The 21,345-nt window shown below is 36.4% G+C and overlaps 2 protein-coding genes across 3 annotated transcripts; both read right to left on the bottom strand.

Annotated features, from left to right (window-relative positions):
• Positions 1–2: 2 nt before the first annotated feature.
• LOC112556549 (tax1-binding protein 1 homolog B-like) lies at positions 3–15,049 on the bottom strand. 2 transcript variants are annotated; one of them, XM_025225649.1, is made up of 18 exons: positions 14,863–15,049; positions 14,392–14,567; positions 12,748–12,878; positions 12,031–12,236; positions 11,077–11,265; positions 10,610–10,753; positions 9,670–9,885; positions 9,396–9,533; positions 8,627–8,755; positions 8,254–8,442; positions 7,753–7,894; positions 7,174–7,445; positions 6,870–6,932; positions 6,532–6,668; positions 6,121–6,329; positions 5,904–5,960; positions 5,232–5,301; positions 3–4,234 (listed from the first exon to the last, which is right to left on the bottom strand). In XM_025225649.1, the coding sequence occupies exons 1-18, from the start codon at positions 14,908–14,910 to the stop codon at positions 4,009–4,011; spliced, it is 2,742 nt and encodes a 913-aa protein (XP_025081434.1). In that variant the 5' UTR covers positions 14,911–15,049; the 3' UTR covers positions 3–4,008. The 2 variants fall into 2 exon arrangements, with proteins under 2 accessions (XP_025081434.1, XP_025081435.1); XM_025225650.1 differs by lacking the exon at positions 5,904–5,960 and having other exon boundaries at positions 14,863–15,048.
• A 1,756-nt stretch (positions 15,050–16,805) lies between these two features.
• Positions 16,806–21,157, bottom strand: LOC112556552 (60S ribosomal protein L23). Its single transcript, XM_025225659.1, has 5 exons — positions 20,967–21,157; positions 20,265–20,348; positions 18,838–18,966; positions 18,208–18,321; positions 16,806–16,911 (listed from the first exon to the last, which is right to left on the bottom strand). The coding sequence occupies exons 1-5, from the start codon at positions 20,977–20,979 to the stop codon at positions 16,829–16,831; spliced, it is 423 nt and encodes a 140-aa protein (XP_025081444.1). The 5' UTR covers positions 20,980–21,157; the 3' UTR covers positions 16,806–16,828.
• Positions 21,158–21,345: the final 188 nt, after the last annotated feature.

Genomic DNA, 21,345 nt, shown 5'->3' with positions numbered 1-21,345 from the left:
CAGAAAATTCAAGTTTATTCACCTTTTTTTTTTCAAAATCTGTGAATAACAATTTAACACACAAAACCTGCTTCAATTCACCGGATGCATTTCTTCAGGGCTTTTCAGTAGCCCTGGCTTCGAAAGACCCTTTAGAACAACTTGACCTCTAAAAGGTATTTTAACTATTGCAAAAACCTCCGACATTAGAAAATCACTTTATTGCATCCACAGATCCACAACACTCAAAAGTCTGACAGCAGAGCACTCACCAGAACAGTCTGTTGTTACATTAAAAAAAAAATAACAACAAAAAACCCTCTGAACCATTGTAAACAGGTTTATAACTTCAAAAGTTCTTTCTCAGTAAAAGCAAAATTCCTTTCGTCAGGCAAATTGAAACATGCGTCATTAAATTAATTGTAAACTATCTTCATTACTGTTAATGCTTCGCTTATGAATTAACTGTTGATATATTTGCTTTTTCTTAAAAGCAAAGTTGTTAGAGAGAGAATACAAATTCTCTTCCCCCACCACCACCATGACTGCACACCCTCATCTATATATACAGTACATAACTCTCCGTATATTGTTTACGGCACTAAAAGTTTTGTCTCTCTTCAGGAGGAAATTTTGACAACTGATGGATGTCTTGTAGAGAATACATCTCTGTTATAAAAAATGTGGTCGTGCCTTTCCAAGCTAATTGTAGGTTTTGATAACAAGTGACCCGCATGTTTTTATTGTTTGGGGTTTTCTTGTTTTCCTTCATCAGTGCTTGAATACTTACAAGCACCCCTGATATGGCAGCAGTCCAAAACATGTTTTATGCACATTAACTGTTTACACTTACATAATACCTAGGTACCTGTCTATGTTACATCTATTTATACACATTGTACATTTGACTTTTTAGAAAAGGGAGAAATTAGCAGCCAACAAAACATCAGAATCAGTGCACACTGAGGACAAGCTTTAAATGTCCTTGGATAATGTGCAAGACAGCTTTATATATATATATCCCACTATTTTGACACATTCAAAAAATATTTTGAAACACAGGAAAATGTCAGGACTTTACAGACTCTGTCTCTCTCCACAGAATAAGAAAACCCCTGGACATGAAAAATTCAAGTACAAATAATAAACCAAACAACAGCTGTTCCACAAAGCATCTGTTTCAAGCAATACACAGCCAAAACCTGAAGACCCTACCCCAGGTTTGTCCCTTTCTCACCTGCCTATGCTTAAGTACAAAATGAAAAGGGAAAGAGAAGATCTTGACCTGATATTGTGTCTGTTTAATACTGGCAAACAATTATTACAATAAGGTCTTCTCGCAAAATGTAGGTGACATCACCCAGAATGCTTTTTTCCTGGTTCTTTTAACATCTCCAGCTCCTACCTAAATAATTTAAAACCCACTGCAGCACAACTGATATGCTGTAGAAACTCAAAACAGCCAGACCACATCATTACTAAAATGAACTAAAACATTTAAGGAAAAACAAAGCAACTATCCCCAAGTTGTTACAAAGGAAGCAAAAGCTGTGTTTCTGCTTATGGCTGACACCACACAACTAACAGAAATTCCTAACGCCATTATAACAGTACTTGTGGCAGCCAGCTCATCAAGCTTCATTGGTAATTACATCTTTACCATCTTTTGAAATTTTCACTAGAAACGGTGGAAAACACTAACTTCATGAAACCCACCAAATACCTACAATTTTTCTTTACCTGGGACATAATGCACAATAGTGAGATGAAAAACAAACATAAAAAGTGTTTAGAAGTGTGCTTGTTTCAGGCTGATCTTATATCGGAAGAGGACAGAAGTCGGTCTGGGCTTACACATTATAACAAAATGTGGCCACACCCTTCACTGTTGTACAGACTTGTCAAGCAAGTAAAAACAATTATGGGATGAGAAAAAGAAATCTGTAAAAAAAAAAAAAAAAATTACAAGGTATCCTCTAAAAAAAATCCATTGCAACAAGTATTCTCTACACATAGTGTGCTCAGTGCCTAGTGGATCAACAATAATACAAACACAAAACACTGCAAGAAAAGTTATGCAATGTTTTGCCAGATAGTGTTGGCAATGAAGTTTTGAGTGATATTGTTAAACTTGGTAATCAGCCAGGAGAAATACAGCTTCAATCAAGAAGACTTATGACATTGCAGTAAAAATCTATAGCAGATGTTGGTCAGTGTATATATTAAATTTACCATTTCAAACAACACTAATCCCATGTATATAAAGTGTATATACAAGCCGAAACCCATGCTGGTGATGGTGGTTTGAGGAGTGGGTCACTACAGGCTCATAAATTGCTCCCGTTCGTATAACCATGTTCACATGGAAACTATGAATGAACAATATTACAAGGTACTCTCAACAGACAGCATATCAGTATCATGTGGAAATAAACATCCTTAAGAGGATTTAAACATTTACATGTTTGTTTTAAAAACGAAAACTATATCATACTGCTGTCAAATCAAACATTTCAACAGTGAATCAGTCATAAGATCTAAAGTTGCTGACAAAAGGGCAGAAAACCACTTAATCTGCACATCAATCTTTTCGAAAGCTAACTTAGGTGACCCTATGACTTGCGCCATGACATTCTAATCATATGCATTTGATTCTAATCATGTTTAAATAAATTTTGGTAACCTACCTTTAACAATATTTTTTTAAAACTAAAAGCTAATCACTGTTTCAATAGTTTTTGTCTCTCTCATCAGCAACTCCAAAGAAATCACTTTTCAGAGGAACATCGTCACATTGTTTAATATATGTATACAGTTCAAGAAAAAAGTTTTCATACTGTATTCTTTTGTTGTTTTCTAATTCTGGTGCAAAATATGAATAAATTTGGAAATGTGATCATATCCAGTAAAAATACAAATAAACCAGAATAACATAGCAGATGCAAACTTGAGGCAACGAGAATTTAGAAAGTGACAATGTAAGTTATGTCAGAAAGCAAGGGTATTTAAATTTTACATTTCAAGCATTCTTGAACAAAAAAAAAAATATCAAAACTATATCGCCATCAACATGAATTTTTAGCTGGGTACCGCCCACACAATGTGGAATGATGTGAACTTACAATAAACAAAGAGAATATGATGCACTGGCTAAAGAGCTCGCCGGTTTGTTGATACAAATACAAAAAGTTGGCACGATGCCCTTAAGACAGAATGACAGAGCTGACTTCTTTTTGCACTTGATAATGATTTTAAAAAAACTTTCATAAGTCTGCTTCTGATGCTTGTAGTCTTCACAAAGTAGTTAAAATTTGTTATTTTGCCATCTGTGTATCTCTGCTGTGTGATTGATTAGTTCTTTGTACAAACAGGCCAATGCTGTCAGCAGTAGTGTGTTCTACATTGCTGGCACATGGCCAGATCTTCATCTGTAATTTTATGTACGAGATTTTAAACATGTGCTAAGTTTATAAATCCACATGATTTATACAGACCCTAGAGCCTGTATAAATTCAGGAGCATTTCTTATTTGTAATCACCATCACCATATTAATTTATCTGAAAATGCAGCATTTCAAATAGTTGTTTTAACAGAAATTCTTGCAAGACCTACAAATAAAAATTAAAATAGGTATGACTCGTCATCCCCAAAAATTGTAAAAAAAAATATAAAAAAATGCATACATTCTGTACAACTTACAACCACAAACATCGGTGATATAAGCTAAGATTTAATATGAAGCAAAAGAATTTGGAGATTTGTATGTAGCTCTAGGACAATTCAATAGAAAACAAAAAACCACATTCAAATGTACATAAATTAATTTTTGTATCAAGTCATTCCTGAATATTAAGGGTGCGGGAGGAGCCTGCAGCAAAACAAAATAATAAAAAAAATAAAAAAAACAAACAAACAAGGACAAATTTGCGTTTAATGACATGCTAAATTTTGTAAACCAAATTATGCCAGAAACAGTTCAGTGGGATCTAGGCCTATCACATCCTGGTAACTCCCTGGTAAAGAGTAGATTACTTCCGACTGCCAGGGCCATTGGAGTCGCAACACGTGTTGACATGCTCCTTGAAGTCCTCGAGTGGCATGGAGTCATCGGCTTGGTATTTGCAAATGGGACAAAGACGGCCAAAGTGTCCAACCACATGCTCTGCAAATTCACTGTCCAGACCTTCGGCTGTGTTGATGTGCATCTCACACACAGGACAGATCTTCATTCCTTCCCCGATCGCATCCATGAATCTAGCATAAGGAGTCAAATATCTCATTATCATCATTCGCAAGGAAATTATTTCCTGTGAGAAACAAAAACTAAATTGCAACGTGTAATTAGCCTTGTCAGCAACATCAAATCTAAGCCAGAAAACCTCTTCCTATATAAAGAACATTACAAAATTAAACAAAAAGATTTACAAACTTTACATCTCTAATGCTTTGCATCGTAATGGCAAGATAACATGGAAAAATGAAAAAGTTTCTCAATCATGAACTAGGCAGCCAAACAGACTGATGTTTTGATTTGAAAATAAACTTGGTAATTACTGCAAAATATTGGTCTGTAAGCTTCTTCACTACAGCAGAGGCCAGTTTACAGTAAGAGCTGGCACAGATTCAGTCAAGATTTTAATTTCAATAATGAGGTCCTCGACTTTTATGTGGCAACATCTACTAAACCGTCATTTAGAAGTAAAGATGTTGATGACGATGCCAATACTCAATTACTAACTTCTTGTGCAGGAGTATTCACTGTCACATTACAGTATATAAAAATTTAAAAAGAAAATATGAGTCTGTACTGCTTGTCCCATCAAGACTTAATAATATCAACACCAAGCGCTTACTAGATGCTCTTAAAAACTTCAGAGGCTTCAAAATCTGAGTGTCAGACATGCTCATAGTTAGGTATGACCATGTTACGCCTTAAGTGAAGTGGATCGGCTGCCCATGCAAGCACGTTAAGTTCATTTTGTTGATCTGCAACAACTTTTTTTCAAAAATGTCTCCTGCCTGTGTCTGATGGTGTTTCATTCTATTCACCCCTTTGACAAATCTGCTTTATGACTGTACGCAATCTATCCCAAAGATACAATTTTGGCAAAACTGACAATTGCAACACTGCCATAAAGCACTGATAGAAAGGGAACGTGCAAGGACCCTAATTTGCAGATGGTTTTGGAAAGTGTGGCTTGATGCAAAACAACAATAGGTTATCTGATCATGACAGTCATAATGCACTAACCTTTCATCTTCACACTGAGGAATAACATCCGGAGCTGCATCTTCGAACAAAAGGTCATGACAGGCTTCATCTGTAAAAGTTTAAAGTAACACATTAATAATAATAAATGCATTTTATAGTGCACTTCCCAACCCATGAAGGTGATTAGTGTTTTACAGAAGAACTATTAAAAACAAAAAGACTGACTAAAGAATAGCCTATTAAGGTAGATCCTTGGAAAAGAGTAGTTTTAACATGTAATTTGTCATCCACCATATCATGTCAGTGAAATTAGAATATATGCACAAATTTTACAAATAGCATTTTTCGCAGTCCTAGATACACAGCTTAGATTTGCAGTGCATTACAACAGGGTAATATTAAATTAAAAAAAGATAAGAAAACTCAAGATAAACTTTACCACAAATCAAACTGGCTGGAGATCAAATTTATTGCATAGTAATTTGTTAGCAAGAAAAAACTGCAATAAAACTATCCTACAGTCTACATGTACAAAACAGAAATTTGGCTGTTTGTTAAAAGACCATTAGGTGACATAACAGCTGAAGGGCATAGAAGGAAAGACAAAATGTCATGGTCATGGGAAACAGTCCAGCATAATCATAATAATCACAATCAAAAAGGCGCTGGGCACTAAAACAAACTAAAAAACAAAAAATGCAGAAAGCTTACCACCTTGAGCCACAGAAGGCAAAGGAACATCACTCTCAATTTCGAGCAACCCTGATCCTTGAATATAGATCAAGTTGTCTTAGAATATGCCCTGTACTTCTGTTCCGGTAGTAATGATACATTAAAGGCTTAATATAAGGTTAAATAATAAAAATGTCTTCCAGTTGATAGCTAAGATTGACCAACCAATCACAGCTTTCTGGAAGGCTCTCCTCACCGTATTCAGGGTAGGATGAACAGCCAATCTGCTGCTTAACTGCAGCTAGCTTGGCAGAGGGTAGCACTTGGGGCTGCAGTGGTGGTGGTAGCTCCCAGCTACTCTGGTTTCCATTGCCATCTGTGCTGTTTGAAGAGGCTGTGCTTCCGCAGGCTCCAACCTCTTCTTGCTCGCACTCAGTCGTTGGGATGTAGTAAAATGCTGGTCCCCTGAAATTCCACAAACAATAAACAGCAGTAAATTAATTCTTTGATGGCTGACAAAGACTCCAGACCACAGAGCAAAACAAAATCCATTACGGTTACCACCATGTTGTATTATGAACCATTGCACATACTCCTCTATGCACATATCATCATCCAGCTGCCAAGGTGAAGAAGTGAGAACAGAAGGATCAAAACAAAACTTTACCTTTCTCTACGACTTCCACCGGCAGCATCCAAAAAATGGTCCTCATACCCATTGGAATGGTCTCCTTGCACATAGTTGCTACCATGGCAACTGGCACTGTGGCCACTTTGAGCTTCTGTCCTGCTTTTTTCTTCAACCTAAAGAAATAAAAACAAAATTACTTAGGACCTGAATTTTTTTTTTTAAGTGTTTACTATATGCAAATATTAAAACTGCTTTTTTGGTTGTTAACTATCACAGCTTGACTTAGAAATCAAACACTGTCTTCTTCATCAAAATTAGTTTTTCTTAAATAACAAAAAACAGACAATTTTAGTAAATGTCTAAGAACTCCTTACCTTTAAATCTCTCAGCTGATTGTTTAAGTCTGTAATGTGTGCATCCTTTTCTGCAATGCACTTCTGCAACCAAAATGATAGATGACTGGTTTACTCAAGTGTAACTTGAAACTTATGAAAGTGATGGTCATCCTGACGACATATTCCGTGTGTAACCTACGTGTAAATATTCACATAAAAATTTTCACACATGTATGCACACACATTTATGCTCCTGCTCACATACCCTTTCCCTTTAAAAGATGATATTTACTCATCCTTCATCACACAAGTCAGGCAAGCTGAAAAGTGCACTTGTCCTTACCTCGAGAATACGAATCTGCTGTTCAAAAATTTCCCTTTGTTCAGCTGCAGTCTTTCTTACTTTGTCTATCTCAGCATCTTTCCTTGACAGCTGCTCATAGTAGTGATTCTGCATCATCTCCCCCTTGTTTTTTTCTTCCTGGTAGAGCCTTTTGTATTTCTCCTTCTTTATCTGCCTTGGTGAAACTTCCAGTGTGGTGCTGTTAGGTGTCTGGTCTTCAGGTGAAGCTGCCACCAGGCTAATTTTTTCCGTTTTATACTCCACTGCTTTGGCTGTAACCAGAAAATCACCAGAACATAAATGCATACAAATAAGAAGTTATATTCACACCTTGGTATAAGTATCAAAGTACACGTGAATGCAAATTATATGCAACACATTTCTCTTTCATGTAAGTGCCAAGCAATTATTACAAAAATTGAATGTTAAGACTTAATGATGAAAACTTTTGACATGATTCCTACTATCAGATCTAATATGCTTAAAAAATTTTAGACATAAGACTTCACAACAAAGGAAATATTATACTCCAGCGCTTTAAGTTATACACTACCAGTCTGATAAAATAAATGTCTTTGCCTTTGTAGTGTTTTTCCAGTTTGCGCTGTAGCCTTCCAGTTTCAAGAAGAAGAGTCTTGTATTCCTCAGTGCACATAGCAATTCTCTCTTTTAAATCCTTATTCTCTTTGGCCATCTCTACTCTGGACTGCTTGTTCTGACGCTGAAGACAAAAGTGTTGTTTGCTGTTTAAAAATTACTGACAGCTATGTTTATTGCCAAGTCATTAAAAAAAATCAAATTATAAATGTAAATCAATGATAATCCTTTTAGAAATAAATACAAGAAAATAATTTGCTGGTTTTATCATTATATTGGCTTTATTGCTTTTTCTTTATGACAAGCTACACACATAAAACTTAGTAGTGAATTCATTTTCTTTAAGACATCACGTTGACATGGCCTTAAGAGCATCGCCCCTATTGCTAACCTCTGACAGCTCTGGCTACTGACATCTAGGAACAAAAATTGTGATCTGGTACAGATCTGGTAAACCCAGTAACCCTCGTGATTTCTACTTACATGTACAGCAGCAAGTTCTTTGTCTTTTTCCTCTAGCTGGATTTTCAGCTTTTCATAACGATCTTTCAAGCAACTATTGACCTTCTGTAAGGCATATAGGGCACCTTCCTGTGACCGCTGGCCAACTTGTTCCAGTTCCTTTATTTGCTCCTTCAGTTTTGTGTTCTCTTCCTCAGTAAGCTGAATTTTCTGTCCAAAGAAAGTTTAAAAATGCAATTTTTGGGGGCTATTAAAAACCTGCTTATGTTCCATCTATCTGTTTAAGTTTATCAGAAGCTTAAAAGGCTTTCTGAAATTTGCTGTTTTTTTCCAAATCCATTATACCAAACTATGCCCAGGTACCCCAAATTTAGCCTTATTTATCTCAACTTACCTCAGAATGAGATTCAAGTTCTTTCTCTCGGAGGGTCTGTTCAATTCTTAATTGTTTGAGCTCATCTGTAAAACCTGCTTCAACCAAAGCAAGCTGTTCCTTTAATGCATGGTTCTCTTCTTTGGTGTTCTGCAACACAATGCCAGATAATCACCAGGTCAGATTCAAGCTGTGTACTACACTGACAAAAGTAGGAATATCTATGAGTATGTAGCACTCTAGTAGTGTACTAAGTTATGTCTTTGTAAAGGGTAGGGGTCGAACAGCTCCCAGGACTGTCCCTTTCTCACGCTGGCTGTGTAAGTAACAGCCAGCCTTGAAATGCCCCCCCGCGGCTTCTGGCAACTGAACCTATTGCTACACCAGAAGTTACGAAGTTGCCTGAGCCACTTGGGGAGATCATGACCAGGATGGGAGTGATCACGGGGGCTGTTCAACGGGAAAAGAATAAGTAGTGAAGCTTTACAGTTGAGAGAGGCTTTTTGATTTTGGATGAGAGAGTGGAGAGACGGCAAGCCAGCCGCCAAGTGAAACTCTGAAAAAATCTACAGTTGTGCGGCAATTTCCATCTTTGTTGTGTTCTTCTACGACTAGCCCACCCCTACATAGCCATCAGGGACTGACGTGTTGGTTACAAGTAATAAAAATGTCCAGCCTTTTTCTTGTCTAAACTCAATAGGAAGAATTTGTTAGAAAGCATGCTTGCCTGTAGGTCTGAAGAGAGTTTGGCCTGTGCAAAATGGAATTTGTTAACAAGAAGCATGCTTGCCTCTAGGTCTGATGACAGTTTGGCCTGTGCAAGATGGAATGATTCCAACTCAATGCTCATCATGCGTTTCATCTCATGGGCTGCCTGTAGTTGATCCTCCAGATTCTGAACCTGTGTCTCGAGGGTCTGAATTGTGACCTGCCAAGTGACATACAATATAATAAATATAATCAAAACAAGATGCTGCTCAAAAATGAAAAAGGACAATATGAATATTTTACAATGATCAAGCTGTCCATATTATACAATTATAAGTGAATCATCAAGGACTTACTCTGTCAGTGCAAGACTGTTGCTTAAGTTCCGTAACTCTTGCTACCTCAGCATTTATCTTCATCTCAAGCTGCTTTATATTAGCATCAACTGCCTCCTTCTCACTGACAGGCACACAAAGCGATAGCCTCTTCTGAAGGTCATCCAGCTCCTGGCTAAGGACCTCTATCTCTTTTAAATGAGATGTAGCAATGGCTTGGCTCTCAGCAACCTGCAGCTGTTGGCAGCAAATAAAGTACAGAGCACAGCTAATCAAACTAAGATACTATTACAAGTGCTATGAAACTGAGAAGTCTTGGGGCTTTTCTTTAAGTTATAAAACAGGGTCAAAGCAAAAAATTATGAAATTCAACAATTTGTTTCAAAATTATAAAACAAGATCATAGCAAAAAATTCTCAATTATACTGATGACACAAATCTCTACAACAATTTGCTTGGTAGCAAAGATAATGGTGTTACTGTAATATCTTTACTGTCTAGAAGTACAAATTTCCAAAACTGAAATTGTAATGTCTACATACAAAACTCACTTTACGATAACTGCTGCAGGGCATTTTATTACAAATTAGTCTGCAAGCTATTTCTAAGTTCAAGAATTGGCTTTGTTTGTTTAATACCATTTTAGCAGCAAAGGCCATGCTATAGCGAGAAATACTGCCTCAGGATTCTGTAATGGTAAACACTCAGTGATGAGTTAAAAGGTATGGTGGATGCTTAAAACAACCTAGGAGTAAAATTTATAATTTTAGAAGAAAATTGTTTTTAAAATTCTTTTAAAAGTTGTTCCACAGAGCAGCAATAATAATTTAGGTCTCCCATAAATAAAATCAAGCATTATATGGAAAGGCATGGAGTGCAGCAATCTGCTGGCTGTATGTCAAAAGAAACAGGTCAGAAGCCAGACACAACATTTACAGTTTTCATGCATCCAGAAATGTACCTTGTAGCTGTCCATCTCATTGATTAAGCTTCTGTTTAGACCCTCAAGCTCATCTTTAGCTGCTGTCAGGGTCTTGATCTCTTGCTGGTATTCGTGAATCTTTGCATCTTTTTCATGAAGAAGCATTTCCAGCCTTTCTCGCTCCTACCAGAAATGGACCATCCACTCAAATTACAACAACTCAAAGGTATCTCAAACGTGGCCCCATCACTTTTTCTGCATTAAAAATCATATCCTAAAATCTGCCAAAATTCAAGCAAAATACTATATTTTTACTTCTGTAAGTTGGTGTGGGCATTTGGCAAAAGCTGTATATTAGCATATGCACTTTGCTTCAGAGACATAACAGGTTTTTAGGTGGTGGTTGTTTTCATAACAGTGGAATAGACAAAGAATAATGAGCAACATTGCAAAATTAAGCTTTATTATAATGCCCCTCTTCTATCTGCAACAACCCTTTGACACACCTTCTCTGACAAAGCCAGCTTCTCTTTGACTTCATCATGGGCAATGCTCATGTCCTTGGTTGCAGAAGTCATTTCAGTCAACTTTGATGTCAGCTCAGCCAGCTTGGCATTGGTTTCTTCCTCAGCCAGATGGTATCTGTGAAGTTTCTTTATAAGACTCTCTCTCTCTTGCTCCATGGCATGAAGTCGCTGAACAAGGTAGGATAAAAAGTGTTCTTTATTACCTAGACATTGGGACAATCAAACCCTTGCATCTCAAAATGATCTTTACAACAGGAAACCAAGGTGTTAGGAGTAGACAATATGTTTTTTTAATGATGCAAGACTACATGACTGAATGTGAATGTATATAAAAAAGAAAAAACATGCAAAGTTCATTCTGATATGCTAGTAAGCCATCATAGCCTGCTGTCACATATTGACTGTTTAAAGGGCATTCATGTGGCACAGGCATACAAAATCCACAGCACATTCTGTAAGAACGCAACCCCCTTCCCCAATCCCCAATCCCATCTAACCCTTTCAAGCACCAGAGATCCAAAGTGTGACCTCAGAAACATATTTGCAAGACAAAGTGTGTACAGCTGGAGAATGAACTAGAAAGAACCATCCAGTTCATTAAGGTTATAGAAATTCCAGTGGGATCACACAAACAAAAAAAAACTATATTCTAATGGGACCATTCTAGTGCTATCAACTATCGTCTCCAAGCAACATCTGACCACTGCCATTGATACAGAAGCTGTCAGAACTTTACATGTTAAACAAAATCTACATGTATTTTATTATTTTGTAAATATAAGTTTAATCTTTCTGCTCCTAAATCACTGACCCATAAAATTTAAATTCTAAATTAAAGTTCCTGATTACTGAAAAGGCACCAACATCCCTTTATATTATCATGACTAGGAGTAAATGGTGGTGGTGCCTGTTGAATGTAAAAGGATATATTACCGTAGTTATTTTGGAGATTTCCTCTTCCAGGTACTTTTTCTTATGTCGAATCACCAACATCTCATTATCTGAATCACATATTTCCACAAACTCTTCGGCACATGGCTGTTTGAACTGGAAAGGGGTACTTGCCCCACGAATTGTGCCACTTTGAGAAACATAACAGAACTGGTAGAATTCCCCATCATCTTTAGGCAGACGATTTTCTGAAAATAACGATAATTATTTTCTCTTTATTTTCTCACAACTTCCAATATTCATGTTTGTAGAAAGGACAAAATCTGTATTCTTCATATTTACAAACTAATGCATGATAACAAATTAAAGCTGCAGTTTTCAGACATCTGATATAAAGTGCTGCTATAATGCTAGTAGTCCCAAAACCCCAAATAACCTTCTACTGTTTATAAAAGATTAGGTATCCCTCATTCACCACTAAGCTCTGTTTTGAATGGCATATATTTTTTTTTTTACATAACCCAACCATCACATTCAGACCAAACTTTCTAAAACTGGTTTAGTGAAAAAGATTTTATACCTAGGCTTAAACAATGTTGCCCCAAAAGGAGCACATGCACTGACATCAAACAACTTCTTTTAAGCTTCTCCTGCAGCTTTCATATAAAGAGCAGTTTAACCTCAAAATATTAAAAAAATAAATCACCTAAATGTTTTTAAAACTTAGTTTTCCAATTTCAATTCAAAACTGACACTCACCTGGAAACACAATAGAAGCCTTGGCGCCCACACTTGATCCTGATTCAGCAAGTGAAGGTGTGGGTGCCCATTCATAGTATACATAGTCGCGTGGGGTCAGCCAACCCACTTTGTACAAACCAACCCAATCTCTGTAAACACATGTGTATGTTGTAGTGGTACCTACTATACAACAGTAGTTTTGTCACAAATGCCAACCAAATATACAATAAGCCCAGAAATACATTGAGTATTGGTAAGTCAACCTACTGTACAACTCTCTTTCTCAGTTAATACCTACCAATTATGTTTAAGATTTAAAAAGAAAACTGCAAAATTAACAATTAAAATAAGTAAAAGATAATTAAATCCATTATCTGGTTTAGACTGTTTTAGTCTATGAAATATAAACTACACATTTAAGGCTTGTGAAGAGACTGAGCCAAAGCAAACTGTTCTACTGGCTACTTTGAGTCTTATACTGCCCTGGTTTTTGTCAAACATGTCGTCTAGTAAATAATGTGTCTAACAACAAAATCACCCATTATTTCCAAATAAAATGGATAGAAGAGAATGTCAATTATTTTTACCAAGGAAATGCTACATGCTTTTTGCAAATGGACCAAGATTAAAAAAGGGATATTTGATATTACAATGATCTATGGCAGTCAGCCACTGCACAATGAGAGGGCTTTGGATACATTTAGCGACCTGATTTATGACAAAAAGTTTGGAACTGACTAGTGTATTGAATGAGTAAAAATAGCAAAAGCACATGACAAATGAATTCTGAACTGCCTAGTACACTGTACCAGTAAAACTAAGGCAAAGGAAATGGATATAGATGAGTGCTAGAAATATATGCAAGAAATGATGGCATGGTCTCTGCATCATCTTTAGGCCATTTAAATCTGAGCAAAAATTGCTTAAACTCAGTTTGAGCAAAACTTTTTTAACTTGAGAAAAATTGATCCAAGAAACAAAACTGCTGCATTCAATAGCTGAGTCAAATGTCTGGAGTTACGCTTAAGTTGAGAGGGGGGGGAACAAGAATGTGTTGTTAGCTTTCAGCCAAAATGAGACTCAAGTTACAACCTCAAAATGTAAAATTATTTGAAAAATACAGCTGTGAGCATTTTTTTTTTATTTTCAAGCAACAATCACCTCAAAACAGACAGGTGTAAATGGCAAAATGCTCAGTAGCTATATACCAGTGTAATGTATGATATAGCTAGATCTGAAATATGCTTATGTGCTGAGATATTTCTTCCCACTAATATTTTTTTTCACTGGATATTAAAAATAAAACACATCAGGGATATAAGGTAGCCTTTTTGTACAGAAATTACTTTTACAAGTACATTTTTCATGATAAAATTACTGATGGGTATCTATTTTCATTTGAAGGTGCTCAATGAGCAAACTTTTGAGGACAAAGAGTTCCTTAAGTATGATGCCATAAGGAAGTTAAAAAAGATGGGGTCTCCCTTATAAAAAGATGCTGTTTCGTATATGAAGCTTGCACAACAATGTTCAAGTCTTACAAATATTTTCAATTCCATGTCAGAATGGTGAGGCTTACAAATATTTATACACCTGCCACAATGTTCCAACGCCGTTTACAATTTAAAATTAAAGAAACAAATGCATGAAAACATTATTTACCTTGGAGATGCAGTGATGTTTTCGGTCAGAGTATAACTGCATACTACATCCGAATCTGTTGGGTACATCTCCGCAATTTCATGAAACACCACTGCTGCAAATTCGGAATGCCGTGCTGGAGTTTCGGGAGAACTGCCTTCAAGCGGTCCTGAATTCTCCATAGTTGTAACACTTACCTAAACAATTATGATTTATGTTTCTGTTTATTAAGGTCAACCTGACATGAAAGCAAAATGGTGACTGTCACACTGACATGAGAATATGACTGTCGTCTCTCATAAACCATGCTAACCCAAACATTTCAATAGAGTCAACATTAAGAATTTGAATGTAATAATACTGAAAAAGACTATTTTAATTTTCACACTTGCTATTTACTATTTTGCCATGTCTGTGTAAACACGGAAGAGTGTGTAAGACTAGCCAGCCATGACACTTCAACATTCTTTAACAATTTAAAACATAACTTGCCTGAACCTCCAGCTGGCCGTTTTCGTCGTCCTTTACGAGTACTTTCATTTATTGGAAGAGATTCACCATATACTATCTTGATACTGACCTCGAGAGGTAGCAGTATATGAACTAAACGCAGTGGAACTACCTAACTGTTCTTCTGAATCTCAGCTTTGTTGACGAAAACACAAGCTATTTTTAGGCCGATGTCGGGATTACACGAAGAACAATCGGCGATTTCCGACAATGCATTTTCATTTTTAAATAAGTCTTGAATTGAGTTTAAAATTATTATCGATTTCCTGTATCGTTTTTAAGATTTCATTGGGATGAAAAATCAGAATGTAGAATTAGAACTTAACTAAAATCGTGTGAGGATTTGGCTGATTCGTTCAGCGATTGGGTCATCGTTACAGGTCATACTCATATGACTATGGATATGTATACAAGGTCGTGTTATGACTAAGTGCTTGTAGTCATAAATCATAGATATAATTAGGTTTTTTTAAGGGAGTTGGGGAGTGACAACATCTGAACAAGGATTATACTTGTTTCCATTCAGTTTCGCACGTGATATTTAAAGAGACAATGGCATCGGTGTATTGCTTGTCGCAGAATTCGAAGTCATATATATATATGGTCGATTACCACGATCGACCCTTCGATCTCTGACCGTTAATAGACCTGAGTCGATTCAACCTCCAATCTCAGTTGATTCGACATTGAGGATGGGGGAAGGTGCTGGTGGCGCAGTCGCGATCGAGGTCTGGGGATCGCCAAAATGGCCTGCTGTTAGTTTTTTTTTTTTTTTAAATGAAAATAATGTAGGTTCACATTACCACCCGACTTTCTCAGGTCAAGTATTAAAAAAAAAAAAAAAAAAATAAATAAAATGCTGTTGGTGGATGGGGAAGGTCGGAGCGGACATAAACGCCATCCTCATACTTCTCTCTTCTTTCCTAACTCAATAGAAGTTACGCATATGAAGCAATTTAACTAAGTTGAGAAACAATTAACAGCACTAACAATGTTGCCAGCATATTTCATTTTGGTTATGACACGATCAATATTTTTACACTTACGAACTTTGAACCCGAAGGTACATAGCTAATCTCACGATCGCATTCTGTTAACAAGCCTTCAATAAAAAAAAAAAAAAAAATTGCTGTGTGCCTATTTACAGGACATACATGATACTTTTTTTGAGAAAACGGCTGTCAAAGATCTGCAGTCGTGACTTCTTGAAGCGCAAATGTCAGTTTTACTTTGCCCAAACCATGCGATTGGCAGGCCTTTTCTATTCACATCCCCCAACGACCACACCATCACAGGGATAAATTAAACCATTAACTGCTATCTGAGCATCGGGACAAGTGTTTATTGTGAGCATTTCGTAACTGCTCCGGTTTATAAAGTTGGTAGCCAATTTATTCTATCACACTAATTACAGTCGCCTTGCAAGTAGATGATGTGCAACTTGAGACTTTGTGGTCCTTGAGACATATTTTTTGGAAATTAGTGGTGAATCATTTGTAAGCTACTTTGATTACTGTTAAGATCTTTATACACTATCAAACTTGAGCCAGAGTTTCACGTTATGTCACGCCAGGATGTCTGTGTATTGTTAATGTAGCATGATGTACCAGCAACTAAATCTATATCACAGCAAATTATTTTACCGCAACACAACATTCTAAAATTTCTGGCGCAAAAATGTCACAGTGCAGCATCTTCAAATCAAAATTATTTTGCTGATGACTCACGACTTAAAAGGCTTTATCCTAAAATTAAGATCCACTTGACAAAAGTTAGCACTGCTCAGTAACTCAGATGCCTGAAGACGCCCTTTCTTTCAATGAGCCATTAAATTTTGACACACAAACTATGCTATGGTCAAATAAAATACATTTGCACAAATACAGACACACATTTTAGGCAATTATGAGGCAAACAATGTCACAAAGCTGTTTCAACATTTATTGTCCTATGCAATGCTGGATGCATTTGATGCGATACGTGGCCACAAGTCGGCACATTCTTTTGCTACTGGTCCTGTAATAGCTGACCCTGGAAAAAAAAATTTCAGTTATTTCAAAATTATGCCAGGACTATAGACTTCTAAGCCATAACTATCTTAGTATGCCTCAACCTATGATCTATCAGCACTCTTAAGAAACCATAAATCAGTTTCAAACCCTTCATGAAATTAAGGTCAGGATCACCTTTAAACATAAAAATGTTTTAAACATACTTAAGTTTTCTTTTACTATGGAGTGTTGAAATACCATATAAACAGTATCCTACTATGTAACTGAAGCCAATCCAAGCACGACAGGACTATAAATTTCTTAATCAGAAGCCATTAGGTTTTTTTTTTCGCGTTCCTTTCATTAGGATCTGAATACAATTTCACCTGGATTCCATGCAAATTTGCTTATTTATCATAATGGTTTTATGTTCATCGACAGAATAATATAATTTCTTTATTACAGAATAGCCAAATTGTTCGAAAATCCCCTAGACAGCTGATAGTAATGTCAAGTTTTTATTTCTCTGTCATTGGGAACAAATGGTTAAATGTAAACTTTTATAATTTGCTCTGCTACAAAAACAGGTAGGGAAAAAAAGCTCTAGAAACATTTATTAAATTGTAAAACAAGTGTTCTCATTATGTCAGTAGGAGGAAAGGAGGGAGGGGGGTTGTTGGCAGCACAAATGAAAGCATTTACAGACTTGTTAAATAAAATTTACAGTATATCACATTGTTGCATTTCAGCATTATAATCAAAACCTTAAAAATTTTCAAACACTTGTTCTTCACATTTATAAATCAGACGATATCTAACAAACTAATCATCGAGTTTAATGAATCAACAAATGTCAACCAATTTGATGATAATAGAAGTACTCGTTGTAAGGGTTATGAACCTATTGCATCACATCATTGCAAACCCTTTCCTGGAAACCATGACGTAAGCCAATAGCCGTGAACAATATGGAAAAGAGGTGACCTGGTTTAGTTGAAAATAGCTTAGCTTAGGCCATTTACTTGTGTAATGGAGTTAGGGGAGAAAATGCTGGTTCGAACAGTATACAACACGTTGGCCATAAACACTTTGGAATTAGTTATATATGTCAAGGAATGCAAATCTGGTGGTAACATTAAAACCGACCATGCACCCCAAAATCAATACTTTCTCAAGAGGATCCTGATCACCTAGATTTTGGTTTAGTTCTTATGTCTCGATAAATCATGCAAACCTTGCTAGCCGTAATATAAGTTTTAAACAGGTCACAGGCACTTCACCTCCAAAAAACTTCCTTTTATTTGGGGAAAAAAAAAAAAAACAAAAAAACAAATACCTTTCATTTCACCCTTGGGGTTCACAATAACACCAGCATTATCTTCAAAGATAAGCACTAGTCCATCTTTTCTCCGTATTGCTTTTCTCTGCCGTATGACCACTGCTGGCATAACTGCACACGAATAATTAATTACAGGCATTTACACGTATCACAACTTTCCAAATTACCTTTTTTCTATCAGTAAAATATGACAGCCCCTACCAAAACTGTTTAACATAAAAAAATGGGAAAAAATAGGAGGAAAAAAGGCTCACATTCAAACTGTGAGATTTCTCTAACTGCCTTACATACTATCCCTGTACTACAAAGTACTACCTAAATAACTATTAACTTCCCAGCAATATTGTCACGATAACCATCATGTACAACTCCATCTAACGTTTATATTTCTTCATACCATTATCCATTGCTTTTCTCTTGTACCCCATCTTTATGTTCTTCTGTGTTTCTATACACACTTCACTGTTCACTGAGGGCGATCTATCTCGGTCATGATATCATGCATTTTAAGTTCACATTAATTTATGCTTTCAACTATTAAACATTTTCCAACAGCAAAACAGCTGCATATGACAAAAGCCTATGAAAACATTAACTGAACAAAATGCATTGCTAACAAATGCAAACCTTTTTTCCTCAGTTCTGGTTTGCCTTTCTTTACTGTAGCAACAAACATGTCACCAGCACCAGCAGCAGGCAGACGATTCAGTCGGCCTTTGATGCCATTCACAGCAATGACATACAGGTTTTTAGCACCTACACAATCATAAGGATAAAACTTTACTCAACATCCAATAACAATAACATATCAGCATATTGGACTTGATAAGTAAAACAGCTAACCAGACATATTATAATCCATAACACATATTAGGGCTAGCATTAAACATAGATTTATATGTGCTTACATATTGCTATGAATTTCTAGAATATGGCAAATGGTCGAAAATGCATCTAAACACAATGAGGAAGAAGTGATCTATGCTTTAGAGTTAATGGAGAGGCAAACGCTCAGAGGTTATGGTTTGGTCTGTAATCATGGGAAGTGAAGTATGACGTCTTCCAAAATCAACGAAAGTAGCTAAGAATGAACTTGAAGCAAACAGACTATTTTATGACAAAATTGCTCACATGGTAATGCCTACTTTGATTTCTACTAACTTCAGGAGTAGGGATTGCTGAAACTTAAAAGCCAAGATGCAAGCAAGCATTACTTTTAAATCAAGTATAAAGATTTACAAGAAGCCTCAACAAGTCAAAACTGTTCTATAGTAATGGCTAAATGTGTTAGTTTATTCCTTGTTGCTCCCTCAAGGAGCAGAGGGTCGCAATACCACCTCGCCAATGGACCCGGTTTTGGGCGGCCCCTGTCAGTTGGGCCTATGTGATTCCGATGCTCTTTGCCTTGCTTTCTATTATTCTTTTCCAAGTCTGCTTTGGTCGCCTAACTCTCCTCTTCCTCTGAGGGTTCCTGTCAAATGGCTGCTTGGCAAAGGAGTCAGGTGGTTTATGCTGGGTGGATCCCCATTTGCACTTTTTGATGTCTTGGCTACTGGCATATTCTTTACATACCATACAGTAGGAGTGCTTTCACATTGGTGTTGAAGATGGGGTCTTACTGTGGAAAGATTATGATAGGGAGTTCCAGATGGGGCATAGGCTGTTAAAAACATGCCTTGATTTGTTGATGCGGCTTTTGATGTCATCATCTGCTCCACCATCCTTGTTGATAATGCTCCCCAGATATGTGGAGCAGTCTGTTTCAAGGATTTTCTCTCCTTGAAGTTGGATTGGGAGTTCCTGCTTGTTGTTCTCATCACTTCAGTCTTCTTTCTCTCGACTTTTAAGCCAGTCTTCTCTGCTGCCTCTGCTAACTCAGTTTGGTTTGTGCACCTTGTCGACGAGATAGGAGACTAATGTCATCTGCAAAGTCAAGGTCTTCTAGCTGTTTGGTGAAGGTCCACTGGATACCGGTGTTGTTGTCTTGCGCATAATCCAGTTTATGACCATCAGGTTTAAATGTGTAGTAAGCAAACAAAAAAAAAAAAGCAAACCTGTGTTGTCAGCACAGTTGATGACTGCTCCCACGGGCAGACCGAGGGCAATGCGGAATTTTCCGCCTGAAGAACCTCCTCGTCCTGAAATATTGCATGAACATGGCATTTATTTGAAAATTTTTTTCAATTCCATTATTCCTAAACCTTGCGTCAAGGAAATTTTGACAGTACATACAATGTAAACAAGCACTAAAATACCTAACAATTAATATGTAGATGTAAAGGAGGAGAGTTTTTTTTTTTTTTTTTTTAAATACAGACAAAATATTACGTCGTACTTACACTGTTCGTTCATTACAGACATCAAAATATTACAGTTTTAATAGACATACATGTATAGTCATATACCGAAACCAGTCATGTACGTCTGATAAAAATACGAAGACTAATTCAACTGATCTTTATCCCAAACGCTAATGCGATTTGTCCACACGAAACTCCATAACAATTTTCTAAAGGGAATGCTTAGCAGCACAGACAACTTTAACAAGACAGCAGCGTTTTCGTCGGTGTAGATCAAAACAGAAACCAAAGAGGCATGCTAAAATTTAGTACGAGGTATATACTTCAAGCATTAGAGATACTCAAATAAAAACTACCCTACACTAAAATACGACTTTCTTTTAATATTAATATAATTTTAGAAGGTGATCTGATGATTATAAGAACTAGGATTAAAGGGATTTTCAAGATACCCACCTCGCTTAGACATGATGGATCAACAGCGTAGCTTAAAGAGGAAGTCGTAGCGTGAACCGGAAGTGTTGCTACTTCGCGGCTCTATCTCTCTTTTCTATGTATATGGCTGCTTATATATTGATATTATCAAAGCGATCGCGATATTAATTTTTATGCTACAAAAGTAGTTCAAATAAAAAAATATTTTTCTTATTTATGACTGTCAATTACTCGCATCTAAAAGAATCCCAGCACACAAGCCTTCAAGACGGTGAATTGTGACCCGGAATTTATACTAGATCACAAATCGAACCATTAATATTTACAACAACACTTTATTTAAAAATAATTATTCATAATTAGTTTTTGCCTTGATTATAATTCATAAATTTTATTGTAT

This window comes from Pomacea canaliculata, linkage group LG2, assembly GCF_003073045.1.
Source record: "Pomacea canaliculata isolate SZHN2017 linkage group LG2, ASM307304v1, whole genome shotgun sequence".
In the NCBI taxonomy this organism is placed as follows: Eukaryota; Metazoa; Mollusca; class Gastropoda; order Architaenioglossa; family Ampullariidae; genus Pomacea; species Pomacea canaliculata.
The sequence above is the reverse complement of the archived record's forward strand: the minus strand, read 5'-3'. Positions and strand labels throughout refer to the sequence as shown.

Excerpts from the sequence above, each read along its gene's own strand:
- LOC112556549 (XM_025225649.1), bottom strand. The coding sequence starts at position 14,910 with ATGAAAGTACTCGTAAAGGACGACGAAAACGGCCAGCTGGAGGTTCAG. Across the intron at positions 12,237-12,747 it reads GGCTTCTATTGTGTTTCCAG|AAAATCGTCTGCCTAAAGAT; the intron begins GTGAGTGTCAGT and ends CGTTATTTTCAG. Across the intron at positions 9,886-10,609 it reads ATGAGATGGACAGCTACAAG|CTGCAGGTTGCTGAGAGCCA; the intron begins GTACATTTCTGG and ends TGCTGCCAACAG.
- LOC112556552 (XM_025225659.1), bottom strand. Across the intron at positions 18,967-20,264 it reads CAACTGTGCTGACAACACAG|GTGCTAAAAACCTGTATGTC; the intron begins GTTTGCTTTTTT and ends ATGATTGTGTAG. Across the intron at positions 16,912-18,207 it reads CCCCAAGGGTGAAATGAAAG|GGTCAGCTATTACAGGACCA; the intron begins GTATTTGTTTTT and ends TTTTTTTTCCAG.